At 38.4% G+C, this 24362-nt stretch overlaps 1 protein-coding gene across 1 annotated transcript in view; it reads right to left on the bottom strand.

Annotated features, from left to right (window-relative positions):
• The window catches only part of LRBA (LPS responsive beige-like anchor protein), a 4045850-nt gene that overhangs the window by 3074216 nt on the left and 947272 nt on the right, over positions 1-24362 (bottom strand). Inside the window, exons 17-19 of the mRNA XM_044063433.1 lie at positions 2702-2794; positions 2261-2369; positions 156-237 (exon numbers count right to left, since the gene is read on the bottom strand). Of these exons, the coding sequence (XP_043919368.1) occupies positions 156-237; positions 2261-2369; positions 2702-2794 (284 nt within the window). The remainder of the gene's footprint in view (positions 1-155; positions 238-2260; positions 2370-2701; positions 2795-24362) is intronic.

Here is a 24362-nt window from a genome sequence, read left to right as displayed (position 1 = left end):
TTTAACAAAGGTAAACAACTTTTTCTTCCGAAATAAAATATTTTAAAATAAGTTATAAATAAAAGTCCATTTTTAAACATATGCTGCATTACTAATCTATTAATAAACGTGAAAAAAGTTCACAAAGGTACTTCAACTGCAATCAGATTACTCACGGGGGTTTTGTATTTTCACAGAGGACTCCGGGTCTGGATGCTGCATATGTACCACCTGTGTGCTGATTTGTTCTATCAGTATCTAAAAGGTAAACATATATAAAAAAAAGTGTTGTAAGGAAATGCTGCATGACAGAGTAACCCTGTAAATTGCACTATTCAGGAACTTGGGAGAGTACGGAATAAAAATCAAAATGCATTATAGAAATCCAGATAAAAACACGAGCTTAAAAAGGTGGGTGCTGTTCAACAATCAGCTACACAGAGTGAACATAGAAGTTCAGCGAGAATATAAAACAGACATTCATGTTATGGAGGCAGAATTCTCTTAAAATCAGTACAGGATGATGCTGACGTTATCAAAACACTAAGGTAGTTTTATGAAGAACCAAGAGGAATTAAGTCACTTAGCATTCATTTTACCAGCCTCTCAAACCTGGTGACTAGTTATGGACAAAAATGCACCTAAACAGATGATTGTATTTTATAGGTCCCAGAATAAGAAATCTGATAAAAAACACCAACATTTCAAGAAGTGGTAAACAAAAACACAGCCATACATTGAATGCTTATTTATGAACATAGAAATATACAAATGTAATTTTTCTTCACTTCTATTTGAAAGACAACCATGTATAACTGCTGTATTACAGCTAGCTAGACTTTCAATGATCACTTTATGACAGTATACATGTTATATCACAATTTAAGTTTAAATTTTGTTCCTGATGCACACATTCCTGATAGACAACAGTGCAGCATACCTCACATTCATGGAAAGCTCTAAATGTGACAGTCTATCCTGGACTCAGGGCCTGCTTGAACTTTAAGTCAGATAAGTAGTGTCCTGGTAAGAACCCCTTCTGAACTCCAAATATTGATGAGTGCATAAACTGATGCTACTCTCCATTTCAGACTCAGGTGATTGACCAACAACCACCATGGCTAACAAACTGCAGAATCGTGGATGGAGAGACAAGTGCAAAGCACCTGTGTGCTAAAACAATTACAGAGATCTGAAGACTACCAAAGAGTTTATTTTTCCAGCTTATTTTACAAGTCAAGATGAATTATTATTAGTTCTAGGAACAAATCACACCTCAATCAATTCTGGCATGAACTTCCTATTTGCACTCTAGGGCTTTTCTGATTTAGTATGGTGTGAAATGAAGATTCTGCCCTGATTTGATTGCCAACTAAGATAAAGAGAGAACATTGTCAGCATTCCTCTGTAGAGCACATAATTTATTTTTCTCTCTTTTTTGATGGTTTAGTCAAATAAAAAAGTACTAATATGTTTTGCACTTTTTATTAGCAAAGATAGAGCTCAAATCCTACCTTCCCCTACATGTATGTTGTGTAATAAATTATGTTTGTAATATCTAAAAAAAACTCATCTTAATTTAAGTATGGTAGAATTAATGTTTTTCTCAACAGTGTTTTTTTATTAATGTATGCACATGCACGTCAACCATTTAGAATATAACAACTTAAGATACTTAAAAATAATTGGATGTATTAACTCAGCTGTAAAACAGTTGTATAAAACACATAATCATCAAAGTGCCTGTCTATCTAACAGGTGCTAGGGGTAACAGCCTGTCCCAGTTTATGCAGGACAGTCTCTATTAGGGTAGTTGCATTTTGTGTGTGTGTGTGTGTGTGTGGTGGGGGGGGGATGAAAAATGGCAAATTCTGAGATTTTATGACAAAAACATTTCCTTATGTTTCCTCGAATAGTTGCACAAAACAACTAATTTGTATATGAAGCACCTTAACCTTATATATAAGTATAGAAACGTGATGTTTTGCAAGATTAATCTTTTACACTGCAAAAAAACTGAACCTCCTTTTGCTCTCACTGTGGATATGGTTTGTCCTGCAAAATCCCAAGTTCCCATAAAAATGTAACACTTTGGGCAACTGAAAAGATGGCAATGCTAAATAGGTCTGGCATTATTATACTGAAAAGGTGGCAATGCTAAATAGGTCTGACATCATTATACTGATAAGGTGGTAACGCATAGGTCTGACATCATTATACTGAAAAGAATACCACAACAAATATTTAACTAAGTGATGACAAAAAGCTGAAGGGAGATTACCTCAAAGAGGACATTGTATGTAGTCATTGTAAGTGTATTTGTCTGAAGCATCAACCTTTCAGCCAGGAGGGAGAACAGCGCATGTCCAAGCATGACTTCAGCTTTCCTCCTGCAATAACAAAGAATGTTAAATTACTGCAATGTTAAGAATCAGCAAAACAGTCCTACAATCAACAGCAGCAAAACAAAGAACAGTAATTTAACAAATTTTAATGAAATGGACTTCTCCACAAAAAATAATAAATGAGAATGGTAATGCGAAAACTCTGTGCAACAGAAAACACATGCATTTTAAGTGCAATCACCTTGGAAATGAGCACTTTATTTGGAAATGCTCCTGAATCTGCAATAAATGCTAAGCTACTCTGAAAATATCTTCTGTATGATCTAATAAAGGGCTTGGTGAGCCATAGATAGATTTTCCATATCATAAATACATACTTCTGTGACAGATGTTTCAGGAAGTAACCCAGTACTTTAAGGGCCTGTACTCTGATTCCTTCAGTTTTGGATGCAAGCAATTTGTAAACCACCCTACAAAAAGAGCCAGAAAAGAGCAAATTAATGTAGAAAGCAGACGTAAAGAAAGGCGTAATAACCAATCATAAAGTAAGGCAAGAATACATAATCTGAAAGATAATAGGCAACATCTGTACAGTTAGCCAATGAACTCCATGTATAGTTTAAATCTTTCTTATCAATGACTTAACACATTCTGAATATGCAGATCTTGCACTCGAATTTACAAAGAAACTGCCTCTTCTGTTTGTTTTAACTTGTATCACCATTTCCCTAGTTAACACATACTAGAAGAATTTCTTTTAAGAGTAGACATTACTTTCCCCACAAATATGTGTTCATTTGAGGCCCTATTCTTTTTCTTCCAACCATACATATATTCATGTGTCATTATGCAAAAAAACAGCATTCGGTTATTACGTCATTTTCTCTGTACCTTACTCTTCTATTGTTTATTGCAAATCCTTTCGCACTACAGCATTACACAAACCTTCATCAGCCTTACCTCAGTTATTAAACCAACATCTACCAGTCAGTCATAATCATCTGTTCACCAAGGTTTACCATACAACACTGCACCTTCTCAAGTCTCTAGGATTGCCTTCCTTATCAGTCAGATGAAAGCACTGGGTTACCAATACACTATAAAACTCAGTTGCAAGAGAATACACTCAACTGCCTCTCAAAACTTTACTTGACTAAATGGATTTAAGATGTGCAGCTTTCCCCACCCACCCAACATAAAACAGACCCAGTGGATACTGCCAGTCATGGATGAAATAAAGTGCTCTATTTCCCAAATTCCTGTTTAATAAACATATTAAATCTTGTCCTTACACAGCCCTCCTTTCTCGCATGCAACCTTTTCCCATGTCTACCTGAGTTAACAGGCAGATATTTTTAAGTGATTCCTAAACTACTCTTTACTGGCCTTGTAAACCCTGTAGTTGGTATCAGCTGTTCGTGGGGTTGCTATAAGAGTTGGTTGTGACTTGGCAGTACTGGATGGAATTTGTGTTTTACATCATCATGTTTATACAAACTTCCCTCTTCAGCTGCCTATGCCAGACAAAGTGAAAGGGTGGAGTATTACAGGTATGTTTATGCACATGAAGGGAATTCTCACAGTAACCATTTGAATTGTCAAGATGTGCTACAACAAGTCCCTAAACGTGGAGACTGAACGGAGAGGTATAGCTATCTCTGAATTGGTATATATAGGTTCAGGGATGTGGGGATATGGTGGGGCTCCTTCCCTGCAAAAAGAAAATTTTAAGAACAGCGATTTTTGAGACTCACTTTTCTTGTGTGTTTTTGGTCTTTTTTATCCCAGCTTCTCAGTACGCAGCATTGACTGCTGACATTTCAAATCAGAAGCCATTCTCACAGTTACAGGGATGTTAACTTACATGAAGGGAATTCTCACAGTTAAAGTATCACTGTTTATTACTGATGTAATACAAGTGGACACAAATGAAAACAGGGCATGGGCAGTGAGAGGATACTTTTCTGACAGAGTATGGTACATGCTTGGAACAGTGTACCAAAGAGGGTTGTGTATTAAAACATAACAAGGACGTCCAAGAACGCATGTTGAAATTCTTGCAAGGGGAGTTAAAGGTAAACTGTATTTCATGGCAAAGAATTGCCAGTGGCTCAACAGGCGGGGCACACATACCTCTGATAGAAGGATGATTTCAAAGGCTGTGAAGTTTTAGTTGGACACCAGTTATTTGGATTTACGTTCCAGTACTTACATTGCAAGAGAAAACAGCTGAATTCCCAAGCTGGTATCTCTCAGGCAAGATACTGAACAGAAGCTCCAACTGTTCAAACAAGCACTAAATTAGGTGAATGCAAAAAAATCTCATACCATTTGTCAGAAAAGACCCCTTTTTGACTGGCAATACCATCTTAAAAATCAGCACAATTTTTTCTTTGATTGTATACATACATTTGCATCAATTTATTCCTTCACCTTCATTTTCTCTTTTACATAGCTAAATCCCAACACCACAAGAATTTTCAAAAAACGTCATATCCTTTTTCAAAGGTTTACTGTACAACACTTCCACACAACTTCCTCTACAACTTATTCAGGCACACAGAAGTAGTATCATTTTATCACCCCCTTCCATCTGTGAAATGAAAAATATATGATGTCCTCTTACTCCCACGTCTCCAGACTGAATCCTTTGGCACCTGGACCGAACATTCAAACCTGGGTCACTGCAGGTGCAGTCACCGTTCTTCCAGTCTGTGCCACATGGCAGCTAAACCCCAAAAGGTGCATCCTCACCAGCTTATTTTTTAATTTCAGTATTTCACTATTATACACATATTTCTCCTTCAGTTTGGTTTAAGTCTGCTGTTTTGTTTTCATTTTCAGCATAAAACACCTCTCTCTGTTCTACTCACTGCTTGCTACCAGAGCATATCCAAACAAACCTACCTTGATTTGTGATATATTGTGGAGTTGACTGGTAAAATATAAATTCAAATAAAGCTTTTCTTATATGTTATCACGGTTTGTAGGTAGGAAGGGGTAGCTTGTTAACAAGATTTACTTTGAATCATATTGTGTTGTTTTACCTTTAATTTCACTGTTGGTTGTTAGAAAGGGATAGGTTTGCGACAGGCAAGCTCTAGCTACCCCAAGGGGCACAGACCGCTACAAATTCACACAGACTGCAGACAGGAAAATCCAGAACATAACTGAACAATCTTATTTTGGTTTGGGACTTATTGATCTTTACTGTTAAAAAAGAAGTGTGACTGTGAGCGAAAGTAAGGAATTGCAGCTTTTGTCTGGCTTGCAGAACTTGTATGGTCAGAACAACTTTACTGTACCTACTTTAGTATTTAGTCGTATATTGCCTGTGTGATTTGTCATTGAAGATGATTTAATTTCTCTTTGAATTCTGTGGTCACTGATTTTGATTATTCTTTTCTATTACAATATTTTATTCGTATGAAGCTGAATATGGATTCCTTAAGAGAGTATGCAATTAACGATTTGCTAATGCACAAATATCTTGTACAGCGTAATAAATGTTATGCATACTTAAAGGTAAAAGCTGATAACACTGCTGATTCCTCGTGTCAAAAGTTGGATGATTTGCTTACCATTGTTAGAAGTTAATCTAGACTTGATGATTGCACTTGTGAAAGTGGCATGGCTTGGAGAACTGTTGTTCCATATATTAATGACTGGACTGGTGAGATAAATAATGTTAGGGAAAGAACAAACAGAACACATTTAGGAAATGATGCATCTATTGCCTTTAAAAATCATTCAACACCTATGAAACAAGACATTGCCCCCGACAACTTTGGAATTCTGGATGCAAGTATTCAGCAGTCTGAGGATCCTGATTGTTTAGAAGGAAACAAAAAAAGAAAGAAAGGAAGAAGTTCACAACAAATAAGGAATAAAAAAATGGATTAATGCCTGCAAAGTAAAGAGAATACGTATTAAAAAGGACACTGCTCTGTTATGTAACACACAGATTACAAGGAATTATAACGGTTATCTATCAGAAAACCTTCAGTCTACAGAAAAAAGCATAATTTTTCCAAAAGAGAAGCTAGAAAAGAGGCAAGGGGCAGGTGAAAAGGAAGAAATCAAAACTGAACATGGAAGGACTGAAGAACATTACTGTAACAAAATAAGAAGGGAAAGACAGAAGTTGACTACATGGCTCAAGCTGTGGATTTACAATGCCAGCTGAATGAGAATTTAATACAAAGTGAAAACAGTGGGATTAATAAGACTAATGGTGATGATGATCTATTCTTTGTAACAATCGATAGAGCAGATATTACTGTATTAGAAGTTGAAGATTCTTCAGACGTGGTCAGCAAAGATATTCTTGTAATTGGAGAGAAATTGTTACTGATATTTGCAGAAAAGATAATGAATATCAAATAATGTTGTTTGCCAGGAGCAAAAATAGAAGATGTGAGACGAGCCTTGGAATGCCTTAAAGTAAGCAAGTACAGATCTGTTCTTATTCATGCTAATACAAATGATCTCATCCACAAGGATTCTCTATTGATAGGGAACTGACAGCTCTTTTAGACAGTATAGCTTGTACAGGTGGTTAGGATGTATTTTTCACAAATTAGCTATAGAACGGAGAGTCAGGTCACCATGAATGAAAAGATTTTTGGGTAAATACCTTCATGCAAAAAATGTCCCGTTTTAAAAAATGGAAATGTGTAGAGCATCCGGGCCTAGTTTTAGGCACACGTGTTCAGACAGGATGGCGTGCATTTGTCAAGCTCAGGAAAGAACATTTTTACAGCAGATATTTTGCTGTATTTGACAAACACTAGGCAGGATTTTTGTCAGGTCGAAAATTTAACAGTTCAGATAACATTTGATGCATCTCTGATGGGTAATGCTAGGAATATTAATAAAGTGTTTTTACTGGAAAATTTCCTAAGTTCCCACAAGATTGATGTTATTGTTTGTGAAACGTGGTTAAAGAACAATGACTGGAAGCCAATTCTCTCAGGGTATAAATGTTTGTACTGTAACAGACATTTACAAAAAAATCAGGTGGAGGTGCTATGATAAGGATTAAAGATGGTCATGAGACCTGTAATTATTACATGTTCAATGATAACACCAACACTACAGACTGTGTAACTGTGACAATAAAGACAACCCTGTAACATAACAATTCTTGCAGTGTACAGACCAACAAAGTCAAGTGCAGAGGACCTAGAGGAATTCATACATTTTTTGCATGAAACACAGGAGTGAAGAATAATAGTAGCTGGGAACTTAATTTAACAGAAACAGACTGGAATAATATTGATTAAAAAACATTAGTAAGGAAATTACTCAACATACATTCAGGAAAAACAATTGTTTCAGATTGCAAAAAAACTACCAGGGGGTGGAATATATTAGATATTGTGTTTCTAAAGAAATTACTGTTACTTCAAGTCAAGTTTTATCACCGTTGATATGCAGTGATCTTGGGGTTATAAAGATTAACTTGTTGCTAGATAAGTCTTCCAAACTGAAATTTAAACCAATACACAGAAGACTAATTACATATTATATGGAAGCAAAACAGTCACTATGTAAAACTAACTGCAGTCATGTGTTCAGTGGAAATACTGCAGACGGAATGCGAAAAAATGCTTAACATCAGGATCTAGGCATACAATGTCAGGCAGACACATTTCCATCTGATTAAGGTGAGACACAAAAAATATAAGAAATGGAAGACAGGTTGAATTACAACTTTGAAAACTGAAATAAGTTGGACAAACAAATTAAGCATGGTGTGAGACAAGATACAAAAATTTGAAGAAAATTTATATAAAGATATTGAGCGTAATAGGAAACCATTTTATAGATAAGATGTGGAAGGAGTAAAGACAAATTGATAAAATGTGTGTAGATTCTAAAATTTGTTTCCCGACACAATGCATTATATATATATTTACAAAATCTTATGCAAAACATCTTGGCTCCACAAAAGGGGTGATAAGTTGTCCTACCAAAATCCAGGTAACCTCAGATACTGGAATCAAATTAGATTATATTTAAACAGAATGGCACAAACTGGATCCAAACAAAGCACAGGGAGGAAACAGAATTAGTAACAATGGAATGAGGACACTTCCAGCAAGAACTTACAGTACCATTATATCTATTATTCACTAGGTCATAACATCAAAATAACCCAAAGAAGTTTTGGCAGGTTTCAACAAACCTTTCATTCTGGGGAAACCTTACCCTACCCCTTGAAAACTTACTGGTAAAGATCTGAAGACTAGCTATGTCGTTTAACTCATTTCTTTTTGAGACCATCCATCCAGCCAGTCAGTCCTAGTCAGTCACCCTCCCTCTATAACTTCTTCTTCTTCTCCTTCCATCAATGCTATTGAATAAATCTACCTATTGGTTTAACCACACAAGCCTCCACCCCACCATCAGGACCCACTAAAAAAAAAAGAAACATCCCCAGCCTATGATCCTCTCGGCCGTTGACTCCCAATGAAATGAAGAAAAATACATCAGATGTTATAGCCTACTCATCTTGATAAACATAACTATAACTAAGTCAGTCTAAAATCCCTCTGTGGAAAAAATATCATATGTCATTCCACTTCACAGAATTGGCTCCTCCCACAAGAATTTCAAACTTCAGACCTATAATAATAATAAAATAATAGCAAAAAAAATAATGGAAGTGTTCATAAGCAACTCCTATACTATATACAATCCTCAACTAAACACCTTAACCCCACCATTCCCTTTCCAGCCCTCATCACCTTAAAGCTTCTCTCCTTCTCTCCTTTGTTGACTCCCCTATGTATTAACCCAATAACAAAACTCTTATTAAAAATAACTGACTTCTTCTTCTTGCAAAATTTTTTGACACACTCCAATCACCAACTATTGCTCCACAACCTCCCCTTTGCTTGACACCCTGACTCTGACTTGCAAAGCTAATACATACCTTTCTGATAGACAGCAAGCACCCAAACACACAAACCAAGCTAGTTCCCATAAATATTGGGAGATTCCTCAAGACTGGAGACATGCGCTTATTAAATTGTCATTAAGGGAAAGGGGAGTGGGACAACCCCACAGAGTCGTATAGACCCTTATATGTCTACATTCTTCTTGTGGAAAAATAATGGAGAAGGTAATATTGGATAAATTGTCAGAATTGGATAGGTTGGGACTTGAAACCATATATCAGCATGCATATGTTGAAAACAGATCCATTACCACCTGTAACAATGTTCTATAACAATATAATAACAGCTATTAATGAAAAAATGTGCTGTGATGTAATTTATATAGATTTAACTTCAGCATTTGACAGGGTTATACACAAAGCACTGATCAATAAATTAGAACTAGGTATTGATGTACTCTTGATAAGATGGCTAGCTGCATGGCTTACAAATAGGACATGGCAAGTATCATACAGCAACTGGAGAGGTGAAATTCTTGGTTACAGTCAGGGTGTCCCACAGGGCTTTGTCCTAGGCCCTTGTTTAGATTGCATTTTTCAGAACTAACATTTTCATCTGAGGTGTTCTAAGTCTATATGCAGATGACCTGAAATTGGGTAAACTGATTATATGTGTTACAGATAAGGCATGTCTGCAAAATAACTTGACTAAATTGACCATTTGGGCACAGGAGAATAATATGCTGATAAAGACATCAAAAACTCAGCATATGAGATTTGGGAGACAAAAACTGAAAGGCGAATATTTAATACAGATCACAATGATTTAAACTGTAGACTCATTTACAGACTTGGGTATAGGTAGATCCAGCTATGAGTTTTTCTAATATCAACCAATTGGTTAATGACAGTTATAGAACTATAGGTTGTATAAAAAGATTTGTAAAGTCTAGGAAATCAAAAATGATGGCGTCATTGTTTGTCAGTTACATTAGACCCAAGCTAGGGTATGGAATAACAATATGGAAACCCTATAAGAAAACAAGCACAAGTTAACTGGAAAGAATATAACAGAAATATACCAAGGGCATCCATGGATGTGAAAATTTAAGTTATTATGAAAGACTAAAATATCTGAACGTGTACAGTGTCTCATAGATATCTAACAGGAGATCTTATTTGGGTATATAGGGCATTTAGAGACTACTTCTCGGAATGTTTGGAGTTATCAAAAAGTACTAGAGAATCATCAGACAATCTATGTAGAAGATTCTATAGGAATGAGAAGTCTACTAATTGGTTCTCTGAGAGAGCAGCTGACACATGGAACAGACTACCAAATTACATTAAAGCAAGTAGTAGTTTAGATATTTTTAGTAACAGCCTGGACACATTATGGGAACTGTTTTGGTATATTGGCAAGCCTGAAGGGCATTAATGCCTATGCTTGAAATATTTGTATGCAATACTTTCTGTGATTTCCTATTTGGATCCCTCTTCCAACACCAAGTTTTCCACAAAATTTCCATTTCATCCAATCCTCTCTATCCTTTCCAACTTAAAATTAATTTTCACTGGTTCCGGACTGGAGAACAATCCAGGGAAAATTTTACATTCTACTCTTACCGAAGAATAGGAACAATGTCATGCAGAAATTAAACCTGCAGTGAGTCGCATGTATCTGAACTTAAAATTTACATTTTTTCCACTGCATGCTCAGTTCTCCAGCCCTCCCATTGGTATTAATGTTATTCACTAGCTTCATCTTTTAGAAAGTACCCAAGTTCTACTTGCAACCCCAAAAGGAATTCCAGTTTCACAAGATTATTATTCATTCCAATTCTATTACCTAAATCTCTACTTCAGTAGAGACCCCCCCCTCCCGGCCATTTCATTACAGCCACATACCAACTGATTAAGGTAAATAACAAATGCATCTAAGTTACCTCTAACAGGACATTAAAGTAAATGACAAATGCATCTAAATTACCTCTAACTGGGTTCAGTATCTGGTACTGCAATCTATTCCTGAGAATACCACCCCTGTTTTACATGAACCTCCAAGCATAGTCATCTGCCCCACCTAGAATTTTCTCACATATTTTTCATTTCCTGCCTTCAAATCCTCAAGTCTTGCAGTAAGTCTCATGCTACAACCACCTTTATGTTTTTTAGTCCTTCACTCTTCAGTGATGTCCCTTGACTTTTTATTTCAACTTCCAAAACTTTCCCCTCTGCATCTTTTCTTACATCCCTTTTACATCTACCTTCCAAAATCCAAATGCATAATTCTTTTCCCGAACTCACCTTTAATGACCTAACACGCACCTCCATCTTCCAGTCTTTTCAGCTTGTGCTTTATACATTCCATCCCCTTTCCTTACTCTATGTCTTACAACCACCATCTCTCATTCTATAAAAAAGCCCCAAATCTACGTAGAGTAATATAAGATGGCAGCCCATGATCCTCATACTATACCTATAACCAATACTCTTCTGCATCAAGTTCTCTACCCTTATTCTGTTTTCAATGGCTATTGTCACACCAGGTCCCAGCACTCGTTTCTTAACATTCAAACAAACTCCATTCACCTCTCACTATATCAAAAAGCATACAGTTTACTGGATATGCTTCAGTTCCCTTCACTTTCATTCACCCCTCTAAATATCACTTTTCTTCTTTTACTTCAATTATATACTAAAAGGACTAACTGAACTTTTTTTACAAAACCACACCTTAGTTACTATTGCTCCATAAAAAGCATACTAGAATTTAGAAAACTGCCCCACTGTTTAAAAGACTATTAAAAGTCTGATATGGGACTGATCAATGCACACACTAATATTATAATTCTAATATTGTTATAAACTACTATAAAACATTCTTAATATTTTACAATGAAAAACAACTGACATTGGTGCTGTTTTCTGATACTCCAGAGTACACTTTTACTAATGTAAACTAAATGTTTTCTTAGTTAGATGCCACACTTGAACAGATCCCTAGGGCCTTAATACTTCATTTTTAACATTTTTCACTGAATTTCCACCTTAGCAATTATACCTATGGTTTTCAGCCCACTTAGGTATTGATACTATATGTTTTTACACACAAACCTGATAAAGCGAATTTGTTAAAAATGTTTCAGTTTATAAAATTACTAATATTTATTCTGACGGATGTCTATTGGTATATCTTTTTGTCAATTAGTCATTTTGTTAGTGAGTAGGTTTCTTAATTAACGTTTGAATTAGTAGGTTAGCCTTAATAAGCTGTTCTTGTATATGTTATTTTGTCTCTGGCTCTTTAGTTTCAGTTCTAAGGGAGCACAGTCTTCATTTACACTATGGTATTAAGAGGGAAGGGGGGACTTGGTTAAAGGAATGAGCTTAATGCTTTTATTGCTCAACACAACCACAATCTGCAACTACTCCCTTGCTCCAAATAACCTGATATATATAAATAATGAAAGTCTTTAATGTTTTTCATTGTACTCAACTAGGATCGCTTGTTTGTGCGTTTCAATAAGGATATTACATTCTTAACTCAACTGTGGACTACCTACTATTTTATTACTTTGTAGGTACTACTTTAAAGTTCAGTTTTTATTAGTAAACTAGGTGCATAACACATTTCAAAGAGTGAACTTCATACCCTCCACACTGGGAAGTTTCTGCTTGGTTTGTTTTCAATTATATACTATAGTCCAAGAAATAAAAATAGAAATACAGTACTATTTCACCTCCAAAAGCAGCATTATACAGCATAAGAGAACCATTAACTCTTAGCCATCAACTATTTGATGTCTCAGTAAGGGACATTTAAAATCTTGGGATGTATATTGTCAAATTCCAAAATGTGGAGACCAACTGACCAAAAATCTAGACTTGTGCATTCTAAGTCCAAAACTGCTATTTCTCAGAATATTCCCTTTTCTTCAAGGTACTGTGATCTTGGGGGTTGGTATAAATACGTTCAAGGGTGTGGAAGACTTTCTTTTCACACTGGGGGGTGCAGAGGGGCTTGTACCCTGTTAGAAAGGAGAAGATGTTTGACATTTTCCCAAAATGCTGCAATTCAAGTCTCGACATTTCAATAAGAAGCCGTCAATACAGTATCCACTACTGTTAGGTCAGTAAAACACATATTCCCCAACCCCATCATTAATCTCAGTCATCAAAGGGTTTATCACTTCAGGATTAATCAGTACCTCTTCATGCCAGTTTGCTAAATATCATTTACTCATAAGAAAACACAAGAAGATAAAATACATCTGTCCTGCTCACCCAAAACTTAGTCACACTACACCCCACATACTTTTGCTATTAAGATCTAGACAAAAAACATAATATATAAAGCATAATACCCAACAGTCTTCTTCAGGTACCACCATTTACTGTCATAATTAACTCATATTAATTCTTGTTTTGGTTCTCATTATTATTCTACTTTTTCTTTCTTATTAAAAAGCTATCATATTTAAGACACAAAACCATACAATTTACTGTATGCATTTACATGTTTAGTATTGCTGTACTTTGCAAAAAGGCTGTGAAAGCAAGACCAAGCTAGCATGAAATCATGTTAGCAGTCAACTATCTTGATTTGAAGCCTCATGAATAAACTGAAAATAAAGCAATTAACAGTTAAAGGACATACTGGGAATACGATCTCACATAAACAATCAGAAATGTTTCCCCTAAATGTTAGCAGCCGCATACACAAAAGAACCACTAGTGGAAAGACATGTTCAGTTATAACACACGTTCTAGAGTAAATGCATCCCTAACAGAGAAAAACAGATGGAGTAGCCCCCCCACCCCAATACAAAGGAGATAAATGCTTAAAATGTGCATAGTCACAGTCAGTTGACAATTACATCACTGACAGTGTGACACCAGACCACTGACCAAACAAAAATAGCTCAATCTCCGATCAAAAAGATAAAGGAATTAAAACAAACATTTCCTAGCAAAAGAATTCAAACGTGAACTGTGTTGGTGAGGCACACAAAACCCTGTGCTAGACTTGTAATTACACCCTACAAAGCTGGTGTAGCCTGCCCTTCTTCTCCAAAGATGGCTGACCTAATCCACATGATCTGTGGAATCAGATGGAAGACTTGATCATGACGCAATTTTTTTAAAATTCAAACACATTTGTAGAAGTGTTTTTAGAGCTGTGAGCTTCACCTAGGCTGTATTTTCCACTTACAGTGTGTGTCAGCCAGCTCTGTCAACATCAGAGGCACGACCAAAAGGCATAAAAAAATCTATAACCAAACTTCACACACTAAATGAGAAAAGTACAGTTGTGTACACTTACCATAAATGTAGATGCTTGAGTGTATACACTGTTGCAGTCATTACATTTGGGTTATCTGCTTGCAGGAAGCCCTCAGTTGGCTTGATTATCAAAGTCTTGGGTCCTGTGTTGGTTGCTGTCTCATCCTCCATGACGTCAGGTCATCTGGGGTATAAAGCATGCAGCAGACACCATTACGTCAGTTTTTCTTGCCCCAAATGTCAGGTGCCCCCATAATGGGAAGCAATTATATACAAGGTTACACTTCCAACAAAAAAGCAAATACACCAGAAAGCTTTAAACATAGTAAGCAAGAATAGAGATATAGTCAATAGAAGTCAGGGGGCTGGAGGGAGGGTAACCAGGACTGCAACAGTGAATACACTCAAACATCTACATTTATGGTAAGTGTACACAACTGTACTATGTTCTTCATGTTTCACTGTTGCACTCATTACATTTGGGTAGATTCCCAGAGCTAAGGAAGGCAGGAGGCAATTAGACAGCATTAGGACGAGCTATAAGGCCCTGGAAGACTGCAGGGGCAAAACCAGCTCTGGATTTAGAAAAAATTGGCAAGTGGTAATGCTTGGTGAAGGTATGTACAGAACTCCAGGTAGCAGCTTCTAGGATTGTGCCTGGTAGGGACACCTCTGAGAAAGGCTGTAGAGGTAGATGCAGCCCTGGTTGAATGTGGTCTTATCCCCTGTGGGGTATGTTTTCCATGATGCTTATAGCAGAAATGAATGCAGTGGTCTATCCACTTAGAAAGGGTTTGCTTTAAAATGGCCTTCCCCTCTGTCCCTGCAGCAAATGCAACCAGCAGCTGTTCAGATTACCTGAGAGACTTAGTCCTGTCCAAGTAAAATCTAAGTTGTCTGTGCACGTCCAAGGAGTGCAGCATTCACTCTCCTTTGTTCTGTGGATTAGAAAAGAAGGCTGGCAAATGAATGGACTGATTAAGGGCCACACTGGATACCACCTTGGGCATAAAGGAGGGATTGGTCCTGAGGGACACTCTGTTCGCATAAAAGATGATGAAATGCTCCACTGCCATGAGGGCCTGTAATTCAGACACCCTTCTTGCTGAAGTGATGGCTAGGAGGAAGGCTGTTTTCTAAGAAAGGAATTTCAACTCTGCATTTGCAGCTGGCTCAAAGGTAGGTAGAGTGAGCTTTGTCAATACAAAGTTAAGGTCCCAGGCTGGAGTAGGGCTCTCCTGGGTTGTCTTAAATTTTTGGCCCCTCTGAGGAATTGCTTCAGCAATGGATGAGAGAAGAGGGGTGGCTCTGTATTATAATGAGCTGAGATGGCAGAGGCATGAATTCTGATGGAAAAAAAGGAAAGGTCCTTGTGAAGCATCTCAGTTAAGTAATGAAGAATGAATGGTAAATTGGGCACAGTTGTGTCCATTCCCTGTGTTTGGTTCCAGGAACAGAATCTTTTCCACTTTTCAGCATAGGATTTTCTAGTACGAGGCCTCCTTGCCTCCAGAATGACATCCATCACTTGCTTACTGAGTGATGGTAAAGGAGAGGTCATGTAATTAGCCAGGCTGCAAGGTTCAGGGTTTGAAGCTGTGGGTGCAGAATCCAGCCTCCCTGCTGGGACAGCAGGGCAGGAGCCTGAGACAGGTGCCATGACTCCAGAAGTGACAAACTGCGCAAGAGGGGGTACACCAGTGTTGGCATGGCCAGTCTGGTGCAATAGGTATTGTCCTTGGTTTGTCCTGTTTGATCTTTAGTAGCACGTTGGAGAGGAGAGGCAGAAGGGGAAAGGCATAAACCGATTGTTTTTTTTCCAAATGAAGGACAGGGCATCCACTTTCCAAGCTTGTCTGTGGGGAGTCCTTATGCAGAATTTGCCCAATTAGTAGTTCTGAGGGGAGGCAAACAGGTCCATCTCCGGGCTCCCCCATTTGATTCTCAAAATGTTGAATACCTTTAGTTCCAGCTTCCACGCATGTGGGTCCATGAGATTTCTGCTTAGGATGTCTGCCAGTGTATTTAGCTTGCCTGGCAGGAACTGAGCTTGTAGGTGCACTTGGTAGCTCAAGGCTGTGTTCAACAGAGCCACGGCTAGTCTGCAGAGGGAGTATGAATGCGTTCCCCCCCCCCGCTTGTTTATGTACCACATAACAGTGGCTTTGTCCGTCTTTATCAATAATTGTCCTGGAAAAATGTGGTCCTTGAAGGCCGTCAGAGCATTCTGTACAGCTAACATTCTTTTTGATTGATATGCAGGTGCATTTGACTCTCGTTCCATTTGCCCTGAATGCACTGCCCTGCCAAGTGAGCCCCCCATGCATAGTCTGATGCATCTGTTAGGGTTTGCGCGGCAGAGGGCACGGTGAATGGCAGTCCCTTGTTGTGGTGGCAGGCCTCTGCCAACTAAAGGAACTCTGTCTTTAGACAAGGTATGATAGGAATCACTGATTCTAGGTCCTGAGAATGGTGGCACTATAAGCTTTTTAGATACCATTGTAGTTTCCTCATATGCAGTCTTGCACATGGAATTAGTAGAATGCAAGAGGCGATGAACCACAGGGCTTGCAATATTTTCCTTGCAGATAGCTGGGTCTTTGTGGCCAGTAGTTTGAAGTAGGCTGTCAAATGAACTTATTTCTCTGGAGTGAGGTATGCCATCTGGGAATTTGTATTCAAGCTCGCTCCCAGAAATACAATTTGTTGGCAGGGCACTAGATGTGATTTATTTTCATTTATGGTGTACCCCAGAAACGTTAGTAATTTCTTTACAAATGCCAGATGATTTAAAAGTATGTCTTGGCTTTCTGCCTGAACTAGACAATCGTCCAGGTATGGGTATATTTGAATATTTCTTTGCCTGCAAAATGCAATGCCTGGAGCTAGGCACTTTGTGAATATCCTGGGCACAGTAGATAAGCCAAAGGGCAGTGCATACAACTGATAGTGCATGCAGCCTGCTCTGAAGCGTAGATATCTTCTGCAAGATTCCCTTATTGGGATGTGCAGGTAGGCTTCCTTTAAATCCAGTGATGCCAACCAGGCATTTTTGCCTAGCATAGGAAGCAGGTGATGAAGAGTTAGCATTTTGAATTTTGGGATTTCCAAAAAAGTGTTTAGGATAGACAGGTCCAGGATAGAACACCAGGAATTGTCTTTTCTGGGTACCAGGAAAAGTCTTGAGTAGAAACCTTGACCCCATAACTCTTCTGGGACAGGATGAATAGCACTGATGCTTAAAAGACAGAACTTGCTTTTGAGCCTCTGCCCACTGATTTGGGGGTACGTTTGGCCAACTGTTTGGGGTTGGTAAGGAGTCTAAGTGGAATCTGTATCCTTGGGAAAGTATATTTAAAACCCATTTGTCTTGGGTAATGAGTTCCCAGCTTTTTGCATGCAGGGTGATCTTTCCCCCTAAAGGAACATTCAGTTGAGCAGGGCTTGGAAGGTTTAAAGTTAAGTCATTGTGACAATTTACCATAGGGGGGTGTCTTACTACTTCCTGCTTTGGAAGTGGGAGCCCCCCACTGTTTAGGCCTGTGGGTACCTTGGGACTGAAGCCTAGGTGTCCTGCTGGTTCTGGGTTTGGAGTGAGAAAGCCTGGAAGAGGCAGGAAAGGACCAATTCTTAGAAGGCCAGTGCCTACTAAATCTGGGAGGTTGTACTTGCAGGAAATCTTGAACAGTTTGCATAGCTTTCGCTTTTTCCTCCATCTTTTTAAGTACTACTTCTGCTTTGTTGCCAAACAGGCGGTCTTGGTTTAAGGGAGCATCCAGTAATTTAGCTTTAACATGATCTGGCAAAGACTGCTCCTTAAGCCAAGCATGTGTTCTAAATACAGACCAGTGACAGCAGCCTTGCAAGATGCGTCTAATGAATCAAAACCACATTGCAAAGTATGCTTTCCAACATGATCAGCAGAATGCATTAAATCCTGTAATTCCTTATTTTCAGCACAGTCAGGAATCCACATAATTTTCTGTTTAAGCAATCCAATAATATTCTACTGATACTTTAACATATGAAACTGGCAGTTTAAGGCCCTAATGGCCAAAGTTGCAGAAGTGTACACCTTCTTACCCCATCTGTCCAAGGCCCTGAAATCTCTATCCGAGGGGGTAGGATTTTTGGCAGTAGTAGCTTTAATGCCTTTGGGCCCCTGTGAAATTGTCTCAGGATCTGAAGTAGGATTCTTAAAGAGGAAGTTGTGAGAGTCAGGGACTCTAATACCTGTCAGGTTTTCTAGGAGCTGGAGGTAAAGTGTCAGGGGGCCAGGCTAGATTCCAAGAAGGCATCTACAATGCCCAGTACAGGAGGGATAGCTAAAGCCCTGTGGAGTAATAATTCCCTAAGCCTCTTTTTGGAATCAGAGTAATGTTGGCTTTCCCAGTGGAAATGCTTCCTAAGAGTATGCAAAGTTTCACCAAAAGAGAAATCTTCTAGAGGGGAAGCAGTGGGAATGGAGTCCTCTGCATCAGAATCCTCATAGGTAGATAAGAGCAACTCCTGGTCATCAGAGAAAACAAATTTCAGAATCCTGATCAGAAGAATCAGAAGGAAAATCAGTTCTAGGTCTCTTAGAGGGAGAAGGTAACTTCCCCTGATTAGAGTAATAAGGTCTTCATCCATTCTTATCATTTGTTTTTTAGGCATAGGGGCCTGACCATGCAGTTTGGGTGTCGGTTTTCTAGGCAAGGATTGAGTTTTAGGCCTTGAAGAAGAAGATGGTGTCGGTTTAATATGCAAGTCAGTAGGCCTGAATACACCCTTAGAAGCCGGTGCCTGCACAGTGGCTCTGGACCTATCCAAGGTAGAGACATCCGCATGTTCCACAGACTAAGAACGGCATACCAGACTCTGAATGGGTCTCAGTAGAGGCCTGGGAATCTGAAGTAGCAGATATCAGGGACTGCGAAAGCGCCTCACTGAGTACCGGTGAACTGGCGACTAGCTTAGGAGAAGAGTCGTCAGCAGCTTTGGACCTATGCGGTCTGTCTTTATCTTTGCGTTTTTTCAGAATGTCGGTAGTCGAGTGGCTTACTGAAGCCATTTCTGGATAACTGAACAGAGTACCAAAATATTTAGATGTGAAAATAAACCGGCAACAAATAGTTCAAGGTTTGAATAAGGCACAAAACTGACAGTGAGGTACGTCATGGTCTGGGCCTAGGCAAGGAATGCAGTACGAATGAAAATCTTTATGAGGTATTTGCTTTCCACAAGAAATAAAATTGATAACTTTTACTGACATCGGTTTAGAGCAAGAAAAAGGTTCCCCAACGGGGTACTTAGCTTAGTTGAAGACTTCGGATCTGAAACTCTAAAACGTAAATTTCAGGAGTCGGCCGACCGGCACTTGCAAACTTCTTTTGCTTCAGGCACCGCACGGCAAGAAAGACTGATGTAATGGCGTCGGCTGCATGATTTATACCCCTGACTACCTGACGTCATGGAAGATGAGAAAGCAACCGAAGCAGGACCCAAGACTTTGATAATCAGGCCGACTGAGGGCTACCTGCAAGCAGATAACCAAAATGTAATGACTGTAATGACTGCAACAGTGAAACACGAAGATAATCATCTTCCAAGCATCTGCCACTAAGAGAAGGTCACACAGACATCACAACCCTGGTGCTACTAACCATGAGAATGTAATCATGGATTCTCATGTTACTTTAAGCCAAAGGAATGGTGAAGACAGAGGAATCCATTATACTAAAAGGCAGAAGAAAACATTAATCAAAACCCTCTTCTACCCCCAAACACAAATTATGAGCTGCAAAATGGTCTATGTTCCCTTGGCAGGAAGATTTTGACAAACAGTCAGAGCATTTTATGAATGGAAATACATGGAATGATCTTTCAACTAAAAATAACTTCAATGGACTTCTATCTAAAAGGAATCTTAGTCTCTGTCCACTACTACTCTACCTCAATAACTGAAATAAGAATACTACTGTTGTAACATCATGGAATACTAGGACTGGTATTCATAAACCATGACTAAATTGAAAGGTACAGGGTCAGTAGGCTGAGAAACTTTGGAGATTTATTTTAAGAAAATAAACAAAAACCTGAAGCTCAATTATTTCAAGGTGAGTGCACAGGTTGCAAATTCGTTGAATCTAAAAATGGTACACAGTTAGGTAGCTAAACTCCAAGCATTATCAAAAGACTCAATTAGCACATAAAAAGGTAATGAACATTTATCAGGAAGTTCCTGCAGTGTCCCAGCCAACTCTGTCAACACCAGAGGCCAAACTACAAATGGAATGAGAAACATCCCTCCATTGTTCTTTTTTTCCTAGGGATAAGTGGTCATTTTGATGACAATGACGAAGTGGGAAGCTGAAGGACATGCAGCTGCTGCTATATAAAACACTCTCTGAACAGAAGTCAGACAATTTCTCAATAAAAGACAAAATGGCTCATGTCCATTTGTTCAATTAAATGCTCATGAACAGCAAGTGTCAGCGTAAACAGCTTAGTTTCTTTACAGCGTCATCAGTCAGCAGACAACTACAACAGTAGCAGTGCCAGTAGCTCAGCAGGATGTTCAATCTTCTCTGTGGCTAGGAAGATGAGAAGACTAGGTTCTATTCCCACATAAGGCAGGACTGGCAATACTGTGCAGCATTAAGGAAGAGCTAAGGACAGAAGCACGAAGGGAAGGGAAATGCTACAGTCTCAGTGTGCTGAATTTCAAATTGAATATGCAATGACTCAATGCTAAATAACCTTTACATATGCCTAGTGCAAAAATATCTGGACAAAGGAAAATGTCATGACCTACATAAACAATATGAAAAAAGTCAAGTTAAGCAACTATACTATGCATTACATCTTTGTTCCCTCAGTGCAATGCAGAAAATTTAACACCATATATTGAGGTCAATAGACAGACAAAAACTCCAACTTGGGCTCTGACGGAAATACTATATATCTTAAAGTTGAGTGCAACAAATTAATAAGACCCGAACACACAAAACTAAGAAACTGATAAAAAGCCAAAGTGAATTACGCTGGTTCTGTGGCAAAGAAGGATGTAGCTCAAACTGAGCTCCAAATGAGTCAGACATAATTAGCAGCTGAGGCACTGGAAAAGGTACTGTTTATTCTCCTCTCCTTAAAAGGGCAAAAGGGGAAGGAAAGGGCACATCTCTGCCACAATTTCCATCAATGTGCATGTCTCCCTAGTGGGGTCTAAAAACTTGATGGGAGCTATTCACCAACAACAGGGTGCAGGGCTGCAGGCTACATTCATTGTGAACCCATCCCTTGATGTATTGGGGACATAGCGCACACAAAAACTTCCTAATGGTTGTCTGTGTGATGGCCCAATAAAAGGGACTCTGTTCTTTTAAGAGAGCAAACAGGTGTGATCATGATGGCTAACAGGAGCAGCAGCAAATATATATTAAATAAATTAAATGTCTACTCAATAGGGATAAGCAAAGTTTAAAGTTAGAACAAATGAATCCCAAATTACAGCAACAAAAAAGGAACTATATGGCAGTTTAGGTCAGTAGATTAAGGCTAAAAAGTAATGACCATGTGACGATTGGGGAGAAGGCTGCCAGCCTAGTCAAATAGAATTTGATATATAATTCTGGCATTTGTAATAAATGTAAAATACAGGCATGTTTTCTTGAGTGTAAAAGAATACTGTGAAATGTGGAACTGCAAAGTATGTGACAACACTGACTCTACTGGCCCAGTGAAGCATGTTGTGACACTTTCATGTTAGAATTCGGCTCCAGTAAGTCTGGCTGAAGGTTTCATGCCCATTGTTTTAAGTCTAAAGTTTATTACCAGAATTTACATGTGGAAGGTGCTTTATTGCTCTGGTTTCTGCTGTTTTAGCACTGTGATTTCTTGTAGGAATAGTTAAAACTAGTAAAGATTAATTAGGTATTTTTCTTTGAAATCAGACCTGTCCTACTGTATTGTTTTAAGTTTCTGTGTGATCTCTGAACTCTTAGATAACTATGTGGTGTAGTAGTTTTGTCTTGTGTTTTAGTTATTTATTATTAAATATTTTTAAAACCTTCTACCTGTGGCTGGTTTATGTAGAGATAAATTATGCTTTAGAGTACATTATATATTTATAGAGTTTTCTAAGCCCTTCCAATAAGCCTAGACTGAATAGTCACATTACCATTGGATAATAATACTGCACAGGAATAATTGGACACCCTTTTAAGGTCCTTTTAGTAGCTGATATTATTAGCTGGGTGGTGGTAGGGATTACTACCATATGGTCTGGCACAGCTAGTTGTATAAATACTTATCTCAAAGTGTGTGTGTTTTGTATCAGCTACTTGGGCAGGGACACAAAGCACTGGTTGGACAGAGAGGGTACTGGAGGTTTTTGCTTGCCCAGCTAGGCTGAGACCTGGACCCTATAGCTGTGCCAGTGGGGAGTCTTATTGGGGACCTGGTGAGCAATGTGTGTATTAGTTATCCTTTCCTCTCTTCTAGGAGACAACCTCCCTGGTGTTAGTAGTGAGGATTGAGGATCCTTGATTGCTGGGCCAGGGCACAGTTGTCAGAGACCATCTTTCTGGAAGCCCAGGGTGTAACATCAGATTCTCTCAATTTCCACATGAAAGCTGAGATGCCCTGATCTTGTCACTTAAAACAGTGCTACTGGGTCATCCTTGAATACAGGCCTTTTGTGGGGTTTCCATGTTAACAAATTGTTACAATATTAAAAGTTTACAAAGTACAAACAAAATCAACTAACAAAATACGTAAAAGCTTTGTTATTGATAATGCACTTCATCAGGAATGTCTAAACTTTATGATGGGTCAGTTCTGGCTCAAAAAGAGACAAGAGGGTGGTTCATCCTCTAGTAACCATGAAAACTTTGCAGTCAGTCTTGCAAACAGAATAAAACATGAATATATCACAAAACTCCACCTAGAAATGTAGTAAAAAAACTGTTTTTGCCACAAACTGAATAAATACTCTGTAGTAGAACAAGTCAACCATGCAGTGGGGGATAAAGTTAGACATTTTTGTTAACTTCATCTGTGATACCTGTGCAGGTAACTGCATTAATTCACAGCCTTACTTCCATACAAACAGTAGTACTGCTAAGAAAAATGGACTACACTGCACTGCATCACAGCTTGTAGTGGCTAGCAATGCATAATGTGTAGACCAATATGTCTAAACCAGTTAGACACATTACAGATACCTGGGACACTGATAACTTTGAAATTCTGTTTGCTAAACTGGACAATGAATACCACCTGTCTGAAAAACAAACAAAAAAAAGTGTTATTAAACCCTATGATTAAAGTGCTTAATAAATACTTTACCAACAGATACGCTTCGACTTTCATATAAGGGGCAGGATCTTTGAACAAAGCAGTTTAGCTGTATCAGTAGCTGGAATACAAGTATGTATGAGAGGTAGACTTCAGTCAGCAGCACACCACATTCACCCATTAAAGGTTAAGGAAATGGATAGTTAAAGAACTAGTGAAAGTGGACTGGGCTGACATGGGCTTAAGTTGACAACCCGAGGGTGCAAATAATGTGCATATGTTTTGTTGTCACTTGTGATGCTGGGTGGGGTTCAGTCAGTAAGTTAGTTTTGAGCACTTTTACTTTCCCAGTCCTGAATCTGTCTTGTTATGGAATTCACATTCTGTTAGACTCATAACTAGACACATTGTAAGTTATTTTTCAATCTGCATGTCAAAGTTTACATAATTAGTGTTTTGCTTAAGGTTACTAAATGTCTAAAATGTTTATGTACATTGGTGGCCCCTGTTAATTTTTACAGATCTCCTGCAGTAATAGGTAAGGAAGTTAACTCCTTATCACACTTAAA

This window comes from Protopterus annectens, chromosome 2.part1 (genome assembly GCF_019279795.1).
Source record: "Protopterus annectens isolate FY-2018-M chromosome 2.part1, PAN1.0, whole genome shotgun sequence".
Classification (NCBI taxonomy): Eukaryota; Metazoa; Chordata; order Ceratodontiformes; family Protopteridae; genus Protopterus; species Protopterus annectens.
Note: the sequence above shows the minus strand (reverse complement) of the source record. Positions and strands in the feature narration are given on the sequence as shown.